The 15,962-nt window shown below is 45.3% G+C and overlaps 4 protein-coding genes across 5 annotated transcripts; 2 read left to right on the top strand and 2 right to left on the bottom strand.

Annotated features, from left to right (window-relative positions):
- Nucleotides 1–155: 155 nt before the first annotated feature.
- Nucleotides 156–4,672, top strand: LOC111079904 (intraflagellar transport protein 80 homolog). Its single transcript, XM_022375238.2, has 7 exons — nt 156–399; nt 1,884–2,040; nt 2,109–2,565; nt 2,632–2,859; nt 2,927–3,306; nt 3,368–3,895; nt 3,951–4,672. The coding sequence occupies exons 2-7, from the start codon at nt 1,904–1,906 to the stop codon at nt 4,552–4,554; spliced, it is 2,334 nt and encodes a 777-aa protein (XP_022230930.2). The 5' UTR covers nt 156–399; nt 1,884–1,903; the 3' UTR covers nt 4,555–4,672.
- On the bottom strand, nt 4,669–8,266 carry LOC111079906 (D-3-phosphoglycerate dehydrogenase). The gene is made up of 8 exons (XM_022375241.2): nt 7,847–8,266; nt 7,447–7,784; nt 7,254–7,379; nt 6,624–6,734; nt 5,618–6,155; nt 5,137–5,468; nt 4,954–5,079; nt 4,669–4,892 (listed from the first exon to the last, which is right to left on the bottom strand). The coding sequence occupies exons 1-8, from the start codon at nt 8,242–8,244 to the stop codon at nt 4,774–4,776; spliced, it is 2,088 nt and encodes a 695-aa protein (XP_022230933.2). The 5' UTR covers nt 8,245–8,266; the 3' UTR covers nt 4,669–4,773.
- Nucleotides 8,267–12,557: 4,291 nt separating this feature from the next.
- On the bottom strand, nt 12,558–13,678 carry LOC111079908. Its single transcript, XM_022375245.2, has 2 exons — nt 13,490–13,678; nt 12,558–13,433 (listed from the first exon to the last, which is right to left on the bottom strand). The coding sequence occupies exons 1-2, from the start codon at nt 13,541–13,543 to the stop codon at nt 12,621–12,623; spliced, it is 867 nt and encodes a 288-aa protein (XP_022230937.2). The 5' UTR covers nt 13,544–13,678; the 3' UTR covers nt 12,558–12,620.
- A 72-nt stretch (nt 13,679–13,750) lies between these two features.
- Nucleotides 13,751–15,953, top strand: LOC111079907. Of its 2 annotated transcripts, XM_041593848.1 has the most exons (5): nt 13,754–14,539; nt 14,600–14,772; nt 14,830–14,918; nt 15,425–15,736; nt 15,795–15,953. In XM_041593848.1, the coding sequence occupies exons 1-5, from the start codon at nt 13,845–13,847 to the stop codon at nt 15,873–15,875; spliced, it is 1,350 nt and encodes a 449-aa protein (XP_041449782.1). In that variant the 5' UTR covers nt 13,754–13,844; the 3' UTR covers nt 15,876–15,953. The 2 variants fall into 2 exon arrangements, with proteins under 2 accessions (XP_041449783.1, XP_041449782.1); XM_041593849.1 differs by lacking the exon at nt 15,795–15,953 and having other exon boundaries at nt 13,751–14,539; nt 14,830–14,907; nt 15,425–15,533.
- The last annotated feature ends 9 nt before the right edge of the window (nt 15,954–15,962 follow it).

Raw genomic sequence — 15,962 nt, 5'->3', positions numbered from 1 at the left:
CTGCTGAGAGCGAGGATTGAGCGCGAGAGAGTGTCGTCTCAGCCGAGTGTGGCGCGGTTGTGTGTAGGAGGAGGATCGAAAGGGCATTGCTAAAGAGCATTGCGTGAGCGAAAAGAAGAAGACGAAAAGTGGAGTTTTCAGTTTGCTCACAGATTGGAAGGAGAATAGACCTTTGTAACCGCGACTCACCTCATTCAAGTGCCAGAATGCATGAAAAATAAGAGAGCACCCAGGCCTTCTGCCCCCAATATACATACATATATTCTAATTATGGAATTATGGAACAATTTTCGTGTAATTCCAATTTTGGGACTAATCCACGACTAGCCAGTTCAATGACCAGCCAACTAATTAGCAAATTAAACGGAAATATCTGATTCAGACTCTCCTATTCAAGGCATAAGTATATATATATAAATTTATAAGTACATCCAGCCCCATATACCACAACAAACTCCAATAACACACAAGCCAAGTCAACGTACTCCCTCAGAAGAAAATTGAACGTAAAAAGTTCAACGTACAAGAAATGTGTCAATTGTGTCAAGTAAATCCAATAAACTACGCCTACAACTACGACTCGAATGCCAACTCGTGTCTGGATAAGGAGAAACTCCATGGAAAGAGACAAAAGGTAGAGACAACCGACAACCCCATGATAGATAGATGGGACTCAGCAGATATGCAAACGCAAGAAAATTGGACATGCACTGGGCCTGTGACGTGTGTGAACCCTTGGGGGTGCGTCGTACGATGATTAGTCAGATTCATTCGATTTATTGATGAATTTCCTTTAATGACTGCAAACAAATTAGAAAATAATTGAAGCCCGCGGCAGGACAACTGTCCTGGAAATCGATTAAGGTTGAGGTATAGTTGTGCACACCAAGACTTTATGTTGGTCATTATGCTGGGAGCTCATTTAGTGGCTGCAATTAAAAGAAAAAGGAAGTAATTAGTACAAAAATAAGTTTCTTGCGCTCTATGGGCGGCTTAAAAGTTTCACTCTCCATCACGATGATATTTACCCTCCGTGTTCAATCAGATCTGGTCACGATTTAGCGATTCCGTCAGTCAGAAGGCGAATCTTGTTTGCCTAAACAATTGCCATGTCATCTGCGACTCACTCGATGACAATGATTATCGCTGAAAACAGTTTCGCTTGCTTCGCTAAATAATAAACCATAATTACAGGTTGGCCGTCTAAAACGCGGGTATTCCCTCACTAGTGGAGCTCTTTATCTGCTTACAGCAAATCTTGCAACGGCGGAAACGGAATTTGGTAATTACATGGCTCTGTAAAAAATGAAACCAATTAAGAAATATTGAAGTTAAATACCCATACGAACGATGATCTCAGCGGTCCATCAAAATAATTAAATTAAGTTGGTGGCACAAGAGGAAATCTTTTAGTCAGTAATGAAACCATCTAACCGATACAACAACCACATAAATTATGGGACTAAATTTGTAGTTTGGGGGGAAATTATTAAATAGTGCGACAAATCAATGGGTAAATATCTAGGCTGTGAATAAAAATTATCTTTAAAGAAAATATAAAATTTTAGTAATTTCATTTATTGTCGTCAATGGAGATTGGAATTGCCTGAGAAAAGATCGGAAATTAAACTTAAGTTCGTATTCATTTGGGAAATATTATATTTCGCAGCCGTTTAGCCAATGCCAGAACCGTACGGAAATTTAAAATTCACGTAAAGATCGCGCGGAATTGGGGAAATTATGGAAAGAATTACTTTAGTGTGTGCAGAAACCAGCCGGTGTCTGAACCATGGGCTGCCATGGCAACGAAAATCGTCAACAAACATTCACCCTGACAACCATTCGACTAGACTACCAAAACAAAGCTTAATTTCTATTTTCAGTCACTACAAATGTTTCCAAAATGAAGTTAAGAACGCGGTTTTGCAAGAAGAGCTCCATAAAGGCTTCAGAGAACGCGGCGGAGAGCACTCCACAGCCCAACAATTACCCCCTGAGTTGTGTGGACTGGAGTAGCAACGAGGAAATCTATTTTGTTAGGTAAAAAACTATTATTTTCCACTATTCAATTATCTCATATATATGTATGTTCTTGCAATCTTACACAGCGATGACCATCAGATATTCAAGTGGAGCGACGTGAGCCGGGATTCGGTGGAAGTGGCCAAACTGCCGGATGACTTTGTGCCCACTGATCTTCACTGGCTGCTGTTGGGGGGCCGCAGCAGTGGCGGTGGCAAGGGCAGCGATACCCTGCTCATCTGCAGCAACGATGGACGATTCATCATCCTGAACAAGAGTGCGCGTGTGGAGCGGAGCATCTCTGCCCATGGAGCAGCCATCAGTTCTGGTCGCTGGTCGCCCGATGGGGCTGGATTGCTTACTGCAGGCGAGGATGGTGTCATAAAAATCTGGTCAAGATCGGGCATGCTGCGCTCCACGGTCGTACAGAACGAGGAGGCGATTCGCTGTGCTCGCTGGGCGCCCAATTCCACCTCGATTGTCTTTTGCCAGGGCGGACATATATCCATCAAACCGCTGGCCGCCAACAGCAAGTCGATAAGGGTATGTCTGAAGGGATAGCTCCCAACTCCCATTAATCCTAATTAACCCTAATTCTCCCCCTTTTAGTGGCGTGCTCATGATGGCTTGGTACTCTCCTTGAGCTGGTCCGCGCAATCCAACATCATAGCCTCTGGGGGCGAGGACTTTCGCTTTAAGATCTGGGATGCACAGGGCGCAAATCTCTTCACCAGCGCCGCGGAGGAGTATGCCATCACGAGCGTAGCTTTCAATCCGGAAAAGGACTTTCTGCTGGTGGGCACTTTTAATATGCTGAAGCTCTGCCACAGCACTGGGGTGAGTCTCATCCATCAGAAAAGTCTTCTTGGTAGACAGCTAAACATCCTTCTTGCCTCCTATTCAGTGGTCCTACAACAGCGCTCGCTTCACAGCACCCAGTGTGGGGTCCTTTTTCACACTCGCCTGGTCCGCGGATGGCACTCAGGTGGCCTGTGGCACCTCTACGGGTCAGCTGATTGTAGCCCATGCTGTGGAGCAGCAGCTCATCTCCAGGAACCTCAAGGCAACGAGCACCAGTCGCAAGTCCATTGTCCTGAGAGACATTGCCAATGGCAGTCAGGATGCTTTGGACTTTCCCCAGCGGATAATCAACTTTGCACTGGGCTATGGGCACTTAGTAGTAGCCACCACCCATCAGGTGCATATCTACAACGAGAAGTACATCAATACACCGATCATCATCGATGGCAGGAACGACACACGAGTCATCGAAGTGGGAAAGAAGTTTGTTGTTGCCTCAGGGATCTACTTGCAGTTCCTTTTAATATGCTGTATTTACTTTCAGATACTTTATGGTATTGGACGCCTCTTCGATCTGGGTCTACACCTATACGGGTCGCCTGCACTTGAATCCTCGCTATCCTGGATCACAGGCCCAGCTGCCGCTGCTGACGTGGCGCTCCCTGTCCTTGGGCCTCGATGTGCTCGCCATACGCGACAACTCCGACACGAGTCTGCTGCATCTGTTTGACCTGATGCCCGGTGCATCGCGGCAGTACGATCCCCATTCGCTGAAGGCCAAGCAGCAGCTGGCGGAGATTGCCGCCTGTCGCGCTGGCACACAGGACGATCAGTTTGTGGCCTTCATTGATGCCAATCGGGAGCTGTACATCAGCGAGACGCGCAATCTGAGTGGAGAGCGTCAGGATGAGATCTACAAGATCGGAACCCAGCTAACGGCCATTAAGTGGGCCAGCGAAACAAATATTCTGGTGGGGGTGCACGATTCCTGCTACAGCATTTGGTATTGCCCCGGCGAAGGAGCCTCCGATCCGACAATTATTGCCCTGACGACAATTACCCTGGATACGGCGTAAGGTGGAGGGGATTACTTTGAACTCTAGCTAATCCTATGGGTTTCATTTCAGGGAATTCGGCAAGCACATAACCATCGATAGCTTCGAGGATGCCGTGGTCACATTTCGTTGCGGCGGCGCCCTGCTACCCGTCAACGTCAGCATCTACTGTGAAGTGCTGCATCGCACCCTCATCGAGGGTCAGTGGCAGCAGGCCCTGAAGATCTGTCGGATGGGTCAGCACTCGAGTCTGTGGGCCACTCTGGCCGCCGTGGCCACCAGGAAGCACCAGTTGCAGCTCAGCGAGGAGGCCTACTCTGCGGCCCTGCAGATCGACAAGGTCAGCTATCTGCAGCACCTAAAGACCTTGACCCCGTCCAGTGCCGAGCAGATGGCCGAGAACTCCCTGATGCTGGGCAGGATGCTCGAGGCGGAGACGATTCTGCTGCACAATCGCCAGTATCAGCAGGCAGTGGGTCTGGCTCTGCGCATGCACAACTGGCGACGAGCCCTGGAGATTGCCCAGAAGCATCAGGCAGAGGAGCCCAACATGGATATGCTGCAGAAAGTGCTGGAGGAGCGTAGGAAGTACCTCAAGGCACTGCAGCGGGACGAGTGGGAGCCTTTATATCTACCCCATGTTCTGGTGGATAAGGAGGGAAATTCTAGTGAATAAATAAGATTATTAGAGGAGTTTGCAGAATCCTTACTGCTTACTGCTGAGCGGAATTTTGTTCATCATATATTATTATTTGATTGTCAAAATCTGATATGATAAAAGTTCTTTGTACTTGGTACAGTATTCAAATATCTCAATTTCTGGGTTACAATTTGCCTCTTAAAATGTCTCAACTGACGACTTAATTTCGTAGTCCTTCTTAGTTAATTTAATCCTTCAATATGCAGGCCTAATCATGGGCTTTCCTTCAATGGCATTTATAATGTTGTTGGCCGCCAGCAGACTCATTTCGATGGTTGTCTTCATTGTTTGCGTTCCCAAATGGGGCAGTATAACTTCAAATTAAAGATAGAACATAGAACAATCCATATTGGAATATATCTTACTATATCTCACCGCAATTGGGCAGCTTCAGTATGGGATCATCAGCAGGCAACGGTTCAGGTGTGGTGACATCCAAGCCAGCTGCAAAGATCTGCCCCTTGGTCAGAGCTTCGTGCAGATCGCTTTGAATGACGAGACCTAAGAAAATGCAATTAAAATTACTGAAATAATGATCTTTCAGACCCCCGTACTCGCCCCCTCTGGCCACATTTACAAACACGGCGCTGGACTTCATCAGTGCAAAGGCTTTGGCATTGAATTTGCCGCGCGTCTCGTCCGTGAGTGGTGCAGCAACCACCAGGAAGTCGCTCTCCTGCAGCAGCCGCTCGAAGGGTACATGTTCCGCGTTGAACTCCCCCTCGTTCTCCTTGCGGGTGCGTGTGTGATAGAGGATTTTGGCCACATCCCAGCACTGGAGCCGCTTGGCAATGGCCTGACTGATGCCGCCAAAGCCAAAGAAACCGATGACAGAGTCGCGTATCTCCTGGCCCATCCGCCAGTCAATCAGCTCCGTTTTCCATTGGGAACTGAGGGAGATATTAAATATTTCCAAAATTATAATTTCAAATCATCGAATCAAGTTGGCAGGCCAATTGCAACGTGGATTTCCATGACAAAAGCTAAGCCAAAAGCTTGTGCAAAGCTCAATCAGCTGTTCACCGGCATCTGCACTCACCTCTCGATATCATTGCGACCGGCATGGAAGTGCCGACCCGCTGCAATCATCAGGCCAATGGAAAGATCCGCCACCGAATTCTTCACCACGCCAGGAGTGTGACCCAGGGGAATCTTGCGCTTCTTCACTTCCGGCACATCCACAAAATCAATGCCCGATGACATGGTGCTGACACACCGCAGTTGTGGTCCAGCCGCGTCCAGTATGCCTGCATTCAGTGGCTGATAGTGGGCCCAATAGATCGCATCTACGCCGGGCAACTTCTGTAGAATCTCCTCCCTGCATGGCGGCACACTCTGGCAGATTATGGTCTCCGCCCCGCGGGATCGGAGCAGTTCCAGGGCCGGCGCTGGCACATTTGGATGCGAAATGAGCACCTTAAAGGCGGCGCTGGTGGCGGCGCGAACAGTCGACATGGACAACGAACTAGCGCGGGGCAGAGGCAGCAATGAAATGCTCAATGGAAAATTTTCCCACAACCCAACCCAGCCCAAAACAATTTGCAAGCTTTTGCACTCAGCTCCGTTTGCCTCTTGCTCTTAAACTTTGAGTGCTCTTAAGCTTTCTGTGGAATATAGTTTTGCCTCTCACATTAAGCTCCCTGCTTGTTTTTTTCTTTTAGTACATATATAAACTTTGTGCAGAGGGTATTATAATTAGTCCCCTATGTTCAGTTTTCTTTGTTCAAGATAGAACAAGATTCCTACAAGTTGTAGTTGAAGATATTTCTACATAATTCTGCCAACATCTGTGGATATCGAAGCACTATTTCATTCATCTGATACATCTCTAATGGGCATGCAAACCAATGCTAGCCTCCCTTTCACATTTCTTAATTAAATTTTAGCCCGTTGCCATTTTTCACATTATTAATTGATGTTTTTGTTTTAATTATAATTTTTTATTCTCACATCTGGAACCTTTCACACTTGACTGGTTTCGTTAACTGAGAGTGGCAATCCACTCTGGTTCCCTTGGTCCATTAACATTTGCATTTCCTAGTAGGCGGGCGACAGCATGGGCTCTCCAACCAATCCACGGAGCACATTGTGGGCGGCAATGGTGGCCATTTCGGCACGAGTGCGATTCGTGGCGGATCCAATGTGGGGCAGGATAACTGTAAGAAAGAGAGGGAGATTGTCAAGTGGTTAGAGGTTCGTTCTTAGATAAGGAATTTAGCCATAGAGATAAGAGTTTTTTGTTTTGTTTTGAATTTCTCAAGTAATTGGCAAGATTACGCTCCAAAAATACTAAAGAAAGGTCAAACGAGTCAACATAATAGAGGTTTAATTGAGAGATAGCTTACTGATACTGAGACTTTGTTTTGTTCGCATATTTCTGGCAACAGCTTGACAATTGTCTACCCCAAATGACTTACAAAACTTCTTTTATTTCTTGTGATTGGGAACACACTTTAAGATTCTTTTATAACCTTCATAAAACCTTACCAATCCGTCACCCACGTATGAATTAAATCCCTCCGACATACTTTAGTCACAGTGAACTACTTGCACAGATAAGACGGAATCTCTGTACTGATAACAAGGCCAGAAATACTTCCCAGCCAGGGGACCTCACAGTCACACCCACCGACTGCTATCAATAATCCCAAAATTATTTCCATTACTCAACTTACCAACGTTCTCCAGAGCCAGAAGTCTATCAGTGGCAAGCATTGGTTCGGGATCTGTGACATCCAGACCAGCGGCAAAGATTCGGTTGGACTTTAGAGCCAAATAAAGATCATGCTGTTTGACGATTTCTAGATTGAGAAGAAACATTGTGAAATATATGTAATTCCTTAGGTGATAGATCTACTGAGCACTTACTGCCGCGACCAATGTTGACCAGAACGGCGGTCTGCTTCATTTTGTTGAAGGCGGTGGCATTGAACACGCCCTGCGTGTCAGCTGTCAGGGGAGAGGCAATGACAATAAAGTCACTTTGGGCCAGAAGGGTGTCAAAGTCGACCTTCTTGGCATTCAACTCCTCCTCAATCTCCTTGTGGACACGTCGTCGGGTGGTGTAGAGCACTTGGCTGATATCGAAACCGGACAGACGCTTGGCAATGGCCTGGCCAATGCCTCCGAACCCGAAGAAACCAACGGTGGAGTCACGGATATCCTGACCCAGCATCCAGTTCAGATGGTAGTTCTCCCAGTTGTCGCTGAAATTGAAAGTAGGAACGTAAAGTAAGATCTAATGGAGGGGACTATATGTGGGACTCACGTTTCGATCTTCCTGCGTCCCTCATGGAAACGACGGCCAGCGGCGATCAGGAGACCCACAGCCAGATCAGCGACAGCTGTGTTCAATACCGTTGGCGTGTGTCCAAGGGGAATCTTGCGCTTCTTCACTTCCGGCACATCCACATAGTCGATGCCCGCCGAGATGGTGGAGATGGATTTCAGTTGGGGACCGGCAGCATCCAGGACCTCGGCATTGAGGGGTTCATGTCCGCCCCAGAGAACACCATCGACGCCCCTGATCTTCTCCAGAAGCTCGGCCCGGTTGGTGGGCAAACTCTCCACTTGGATAATCTCGCAGTTCTCTTTCAACAGATCGATGCCCGCCTGCGGCACCTCGGGATGGGTAACCAGCACCTTGAAAGCCTTTCCCGTCGACATGGTCTGTGTGTGGTTCTTGCCTCTGCGCACAAACGAAGCATTGTTACAGGTTATTGACAAGGCCACCAGAAGTGGGAGTAAAAGTTGAGCTTTGAAAGCCATGGTAAGCCGAGAACGAGCACTTGAACGGTGTGATCTGAGCCGGTCTTGAAAAGACACTAATCAACAGGCACAATACGCACCCCGACTTATAGCGAGTTCTGGACAGAAGAGTGCTGCCAGATCTACCGCTGATGATAGTTGCTGATACACCAATCAACCTGCTCAGCATTTTGATTCTGATTTCTCTCTCTCTCTCTCTAAGCTTAAGCTACCGAGCAGCTGTTCTGTGGATGAATTTCTCTTCTACAGGGTATAAGACAAGCAACAGGTTTTTGTTTGGGCAAGAATGAATGAGAATAAAGCGAGAGAATGCCTTTGCGAATATCTGGATTGAGAAAGGAACCACTTTAGCTTAAAATAAACTTTTAAAGAAGGGAATATTATTTTGCAGCTTTTTTTGGCTTTAGTTATTCATAATAAACATTAACATCTTTCTGGTGATGAGAGCTTGGCTTGTTGTTCTCAGAAAAGTATTGATTGATACTAATTGAAATTTCAAGTTTGACACAAAATACTCTAAGAACATAAAATTAGAGACAGGAAACTATCAGGCTGGTACTATTAAACAGAGTATGAAAGGGACTGGAGGAAATTTGTAACCTCTCTCGATTGTTTGGTAATGGTACCTTGCGGTATGCCAATGTTTCATAAAAATATACCAAAACATTAACATAAATTCTCTCTTAATCCATCTACTGATTTTGTCATATTTTTGGCACAAAAAAATGCCATGATTGTCACGCTGATTGGGACAAATAGATGTCCATCAGAAAGGTGTTAGTTTTGATTTCTAAAAATATCACCCCCCAAAGTCAAAGGGGTTAAATTATGTTCCTCCACTCACTATCTCACAAAACTTGAGCCTCCTCTAAATTTATGGTGAAATTCCAACCAAATAGATATGTTCCCCTCTAATTGTTTGTCCACGACACAACAACTCATTTAACAGTTTGACAATTTGATGCCTTTTTTCTCTCGTTGTTTATGAGGCAGTGGAAACATTTGGTCGTGTTGATATCAATTACTCTGCTCATATTCCCAATGTCATTTAAGAACAAACTTGTACTCTTTAAAACTCTCTTAGTACTGTATGTTGCCAACACAAGAGCACCAATAAATATTTAATAATTGAGTTACACTTGAAAAACCGTACACGTTCAGTCAAAAAATTATACTGAACATTTTAGTGGGGCCAAAAAACTAAAGCTTTCATTGCAAGCTCTCGCGATCGTTCTAGTTCTCTTACGCGTTCTGTTCTCTTTAATACAACTCTTACCGTGAGATCTAAATAAGTAGAAGTAGAATACTTGGCTGCTATTGCCGTGCGACTGACTGGGCAACACTCCAAGCTGAAGCCTTTATATAGAAAGTTCCCCCATATCGCTAAATAATTATCAGTTAATAAAAAAAAAGTTTGACAAGCGATAAGTGGAATAATTTTTGATGAAACATTTTTTGGAGCAATCGGGAAAGTCATTAAATGTCAGGGGGAGTACGATGTACAGTAGCGTCAGATTTGATGAAATACCATACCATAGTGGTAATATTTAATATAACTCCTCCATTCCAGTCTTATCTCCCCCCACTCGATCGATTAGTGTGACCTTTTTGCCCGCGGGAGTGCATTGCTCATTTCTGTCAGTGCTAGCTGCTCTCCGCTCTCACTCTTTGCTGCTTATCTCGTTCTGCTTTTTTTTTTTTTTGTCATTGGCTTTGGCTTCTTATCTGAGTAAAACCAACTCTTTGAGAAGACTGCAGCTGGGACAAGCTGTGCGCCTGCTCTAAAATACCAGTTGGGGACTTTTCCCATGTGATTTGTGTGTGCTCGCATGGGAGCAAATTTCCAATTGGAAGTGGCATGGGATGATGTTCCGGCCCCAAAGACCAGGCCAGGCTAGCCAGCGCTTGTGGAGCCCAGTCCAGCGCCGTTGGAACGCTTTGGGTTGTGGAACCTACGGAACGGAACCTCAATCGCACCACAAAGCCCCACCACAAACACTATTTTATAGTTTTTTGTACATAATGCCGTTTTTTTTGTGAGCGGATCTGCTCAAATTTTGTCCGCAAAGCAGCAGGCGCACAGAGTTGGACGCTGCTGGTTTATTTTGGATTTTTTCGTATCTGTCTGGTCTTTTGTGTGTGTGAAAGCAGCAGCAAGAATTGTTTTATGCTGGCATGGGTCGTTGTTTACATACCCTTTAAAATGGTATTATTACTTTGAGCAGACGTTTGCGATACAGGGAACAAGGCTTTTTGACCCTGCATAGCAGACAGCAACTCCGTCTAGGAGCTGTGAAGTTCAATATCATTTCTATGTATAACGGAAGTGGGCAGTAAGATTTCACCTTCAAGGGTATTTAAAATGTCGTGCCCCGAAGATAACTTTTTATGGTTGCGTTTTATAGGGCGCAAGATTTTGAGCGTGGTTTCTGCTGACTAGACTGGAGTGTGAAGTGTTTTACTCCTCTCTCTCTCACTCTCTATCTCTGTCTTCCGTTGTGTTCTTTTGGAGAGTTTAGCCAGACCAGACATGCACTTTGTCTAATTTGAAAAATAAAACAGCAACAAAAAAAACCAGCAAACGTCGTGTGTTGCGAGGGTGGCTTTTGTCGTGACGCGCTGCTGTTTCTTTGTGCTGTGTGTTTGCTTTTTATTATTCTTTTGTTTTGTGGGGATTTTTCTTTCGCGCTCCAGCCGCATTCGCAGCCGTCGCATTGTCTGGCTGGATTTTTATGCTTTCCTGTTACCAAAACACGATGCGTCATTTTGACTGACGTAACCGTAGACAATAAGACAGCTGTCTATCAGATGGCCATAGCGACCATAGGTACCGTCGTCGTCGTCGTTGGCAACGTCGTGGCGGGTGGCAATGTACCGTTACGTCTGCTGCCGCTGGCATTGCCATCGCTGACTGCGGTTTTGCGAACAAGCGTTCAGAAATTTGCAAAAGCTACAGAGCCGTCCGAAATCAAAAATAGTTCCCGCTAAGCTGCAAGCGACAAAGCTGCAAAACCGTTGCACTCCACGCAGGCGCCAAAACTCGAAGCGGCGCCTCTGCAGGCCACCAAACTGATGTGCCCAAACTCCAATTCAGAGTAGGGGGTGCTTGGATGGAAATAGCAACAAAAAAAAAAAAAACGCCACAGCGGCGCTAATTTTTACGGTGTAGGCTCCCTAAAAGTGAACGCGCAACATTGAGGCAGGTCCCTCTACGCGATACGAGGGAACAGGCGGCCAGAGACTCGCAGCAGGCGAACAGCACCGCCAGCCAACCGAGCGAGTGAAAACGACACAAGTGTGCATGTTTGTGCCTGCTTAAGAGTGAGAGAGAGAAAATGGGAGAGGGAGAAACGGCCCCAACGCAGGTCGATTGGTGTGGGGAGCCTACGTCACAGTGTTGGCAGCCAACGCGAGAGAAACGTAAAGGGAAAGCAAGAGCTGCTCAAACCCGTGTGTGTGTTGGTGTGTGTGTACGTGTGAAGAGAGGGAGAGAGTGTGAGAGCGTGGGAGTTCATGATGCCACATGCATGTTTGCTTACCCTTTACATGAACTTCCAGAGGGGTATATTGTGTAGGCTCTGTGGCTGTGCGTAATTAATAATTTAAAAGAAATTGTGTTAATCACACATCAGTAATTTTTTATTTTACTTTGAAGAACCTCTTTACTCATATAGTGAACTATTGCCTGCAGCTAACTTATTGTCTTGATGATCATTCCCCCCACTGCACTATGCTGCCCTCTCTTTTTCGGTGCAGTCACTGTTTAATTTACAGTTGCTTAACTGACGACGACGTCAATAGCGCTGCTCCTTCTGTTGTAGCTGCTTTGTCACAATGTTAACATTGACTGACATCAGCCACGGGCCGTAATTTACATGTTGGGCTGTACACTTCTAGAGGGTATTTTGAATTGAACCAAATGTTGGTAACGTATCGAAAGCAAATTAGCTTCTAATTAGATTAGTTGCTTAGTATTTGAGATGCATGCAACTCTGAGATGTATATTTTTACATTTTTGGATAGCTCTGCAAGTGTATTAAGAGCTTCGGCAAAAAAAGCCAGTCTTCTTCCTTCCTTTCCTGTTCTGCCTGAAGCTGCAGTTACCGTTGCTTCTTGCAGCGAATGCAATGCTAATTGTGGGAATGCAAGTGTTTTGTTTGTCGCTGCTCTTTCGCCAATGGGGTTACGGAATCTACACTCAAACAAAAACCTTGGCAAAAACTGGGGCAATCTTTACAGCATTACAATATATTTAAACAGGATCGAAAAAAGTGTTATGGGTCTTCGCTGTCTCGGAGGTAAATATTTTCGTTGATCATTTGTCGAGGATCATCATCTACGTCTTCTTCCAAAATATCATTATTGTCGTCTTCGTCCTCCTCCCAAATACCATTGTTCCTGGCTTCCCTCTCCTCGTTTGCAGGGGGGTCAATTGAGGCCTCATCGGGATAATCGTTTTCGTCCCAGTACCCCGTTTCCATGAGTGCATCCCGGTGTCCCATGCCCCTCTCAAAGTAATGTGGTCCCAGGTGAGGTGTGAAGAGATAAGGATTCCGCCACGGATAAGGCATGGAACTGCCACCGAAGTTTGCATGGCGAGCGCTGGTGCCAGGTGTTACCACAATATAGTGGCGGGGCCACGTATAAACCGAAAAGCTAGTGGTCGGAAAGGCAACGATTCCCTCCGCATCCATCGTCCGGCGAAGAGAGTTCCCTATCTCGAAGGCCGAAAAGTACAGTGTGCGCAATCTCTGATAGTTGTTCCTATCATCCGGACTCATGGGCAAATCCCGTGCCATCGACGCAATCACGTTCCGCAGTATGCCCACAACGGCGACGATGCTCTCATACAGTCGCTGCCTGTGGGAGGCAATGTCCAGCCTGAGATCCGTGGACTCGGGCTCTCGGGGAAAGGGATTGGTCAGCAGCTGACGCACATAGTCCAGGATTGGCAGCAACACAGGAACAGAGCCGTCCAGGGCGAGTGGTCCCATCAAAGCTGCCGGTGGATTGGGCAGAGCTGCGACAGTCTGAAAATTCGCAGCCTGACGGGGCGAAATGCGGATCACGGCATTATCCGGACGTACCTGGGGTCGATTCACTGCTGAAAAGGATTTTACTTCGAAAATGATGTGCCACCTACCTTTGCTACATCCCCTCGGAGTACTTCCTCCACGGCTAATGCAGGGCTTGACATTATTTAATTTCGCTCGACTAAAGATTTTGGTTTGCAAAGGATTTTTTATGCCTTCAAATTTTTAGTTAAATTTTTCCTAATTGTGTGTACTTTGATTGTGAAGTGGAGAATGTTCTCACAAGGAATGAGAGATCAAATATAATTTCGAAACCAAATGACAATTCCGAACCCAAGCTTGGCGAGCTGACATCTAAAATAGGTCACTTTTAAATCCAGTAAAAAACATTACCCCAAAACGATAACTCGAACCGAAACCCATACAGATATATATATATATATAGAGACCAACTGGACGTGCATTATGACCACTATATTGAATCGCCGACCAAAGTCTTCGCCGGCCCAAGTGGGTTTTAAGCACGCATTTCCACCGGTGGATTTCTTTCCCCTGCCGGAGCCGGAGTCGCATCTCTGTCGTGATGCCTATCTCAAGGCGTTGCTGGCCCCCTTCGAGCGTGTATCCGACGAAGGCAGCGAAGAGCCGGAAGACGATTGGATACCAAAAAAGGATTTGTTCGCTACGAAAAATTTCGACATCCAGTTTATGATGATAAGTAAACGCCGAACCACAAAGTTGTCGCCCATGAAGTATCGACCATCGGCCATTAGTCCAAATTCGAGAACCTCGGTTTACAACATAAACGCACTGGTCAGGGCCCGCTACGAAAAGCTTTTGAAAGGATTTAGCATTTCGTGCATCAACTATCTGCTGGAGAAGATCATCAAGAAGATTATCATCATGCGAACCCTTCCACCCAAGGGATCCGATCCGAAGAAAACCATATTTGGTTGGTCCAGTCATGAATATTACAAACGATTTAAAAAACATGGCGACACGATTTATTTGGATACCTTGGTGTTTGGAAAAACTGAAAAGGAACTGGAGGCTCTCAAATATTATGTCGATCTGGAAGAGATTATACGCCTGATCAATTCTTTGAGGAATGATTTGATAGAGAATAATGAGTTATGCCAGGGTTTTATGGCATTGATGCGGTGAGTCCGTAAATGATTGCTTAGATATGTCACGGGTTGATTGTTTTTCTGCCCCGATAGCGACATTCAGGTGGATATCATGGAGATACTGGCTAAGCCCTATGAGGACATGAATATCGAGCACGATGATCTCGCCACGCAACTCTTTAAGTCTAAGCAGGGAAAGTCCGCCGATCCGCAATCGATATCAAAACGTCGTGCATTTAAAAAGGAGGAGCAATACCTCATGGACTGTGAGTATTCCAGCAACACGTAAACACCCATAATACTTGGCCTTTATTCTACCACAGACAAGTCTCCCATTGAGACACGGTATCAGGTTAATTGGTCGCGCGATAAGTTGGAGCAGCGCTATTACGAAGATGCAGGTAAAATAAAGGTTTGTTTAACACACGATATATGTAGAGGCAGTAACATAAACAAATTGTACACCCTATAAAGTATTTGTTCCACTCATTGGTTGATTATCCTCAACGGTATACAATATATAATTCTTAGTGGCAGCTTACCCGCATTTTTCGCGTTTTATTAATGTCATTTTGATGCCGATGAAAATAGATTGGTTTACCCTCATTCAATAATTAACAATGCAAGTCCCAAAATTCATATTATTTCTAATAGAAATATACGACATGGAACCACAAAAATTAGTTTGCACTTATTACCGATTGTTCCGGAAGATCTTTAACAAGTCTAATGAGAGAAAAAAAGTACCCAAAATGCCCAATTTATATTTCTAGCTACTTTAGTTTAGTCTGGATGTAATTTTCTGTGCTAATTGAGTCTCTCATTTGGACGAGATTGGTTCGGTTATACTAGTCGCGCGTTATGCGGCATCACCTCTCGTTTTACTAAAGAACAACCATACCTCATATATATCTATAGGTGATACAAGATGAGCTGGACAAACTGAAAGAGCTGACTGATACGGATAAGACTGTGTGGAGGAGTGCCAACCTTAAGTACACGACACTGATTGATGAGTACAAGCATCGCATTAATTTAACGCAGGAGGCCTACGACGATGACATGGAGAATGCCGCAAATGTCGTTCAGAATACGCTCAACAAGCTGAACAAGTGCAAGGACGATCTGAAGAATGCTCAGGAGAAGGTAGAAATGTTCCGTGTGAAAGTAGCAGAGACGCGCGCAAAAATAGCCAAAGAACAGGAGGAAGAGATGGAGAAACTTCGAAAGGTAAGCGGATTAATCTCTTTGATCTTTAATCTAAGAACAAAATAATACGCATACGCAGCAAGAGGAAAAACTAGCGAGGAAAAGTTCAGTGAAGGGCAAAGGCAAAGGAAAGAATGGAAAAGAAAAGAAGAAAAAATAAACAAGGAAAAAGGAAAAAATCTCGGATTAGATTTTAATAATAGCCAAAGCAGTGATTCAACCTGAAATAAGTTCTAGCGTAATATTT

This window comes from Drosophila obscura, unplaced genomic scaffold (assembly GCF_018151105.1).
Source record: "Drosophila obscura isolate BZ-5 IFL unplaced genomic scaffold, ASM1815110v1 contig_200, whole genome shotgun sequence".
Lineage (NCBI taxonomy): Eukaryota > Metazoa > Arthropoda > Insecta > Diptera > Drosophilidae > Drosophila > Drosophila obscura.
The sequence above is the reverse complement of the archived record's forward strand: the minus strand, read 5'-3'. Positions and strand labels throughout refer to the sequence as shown.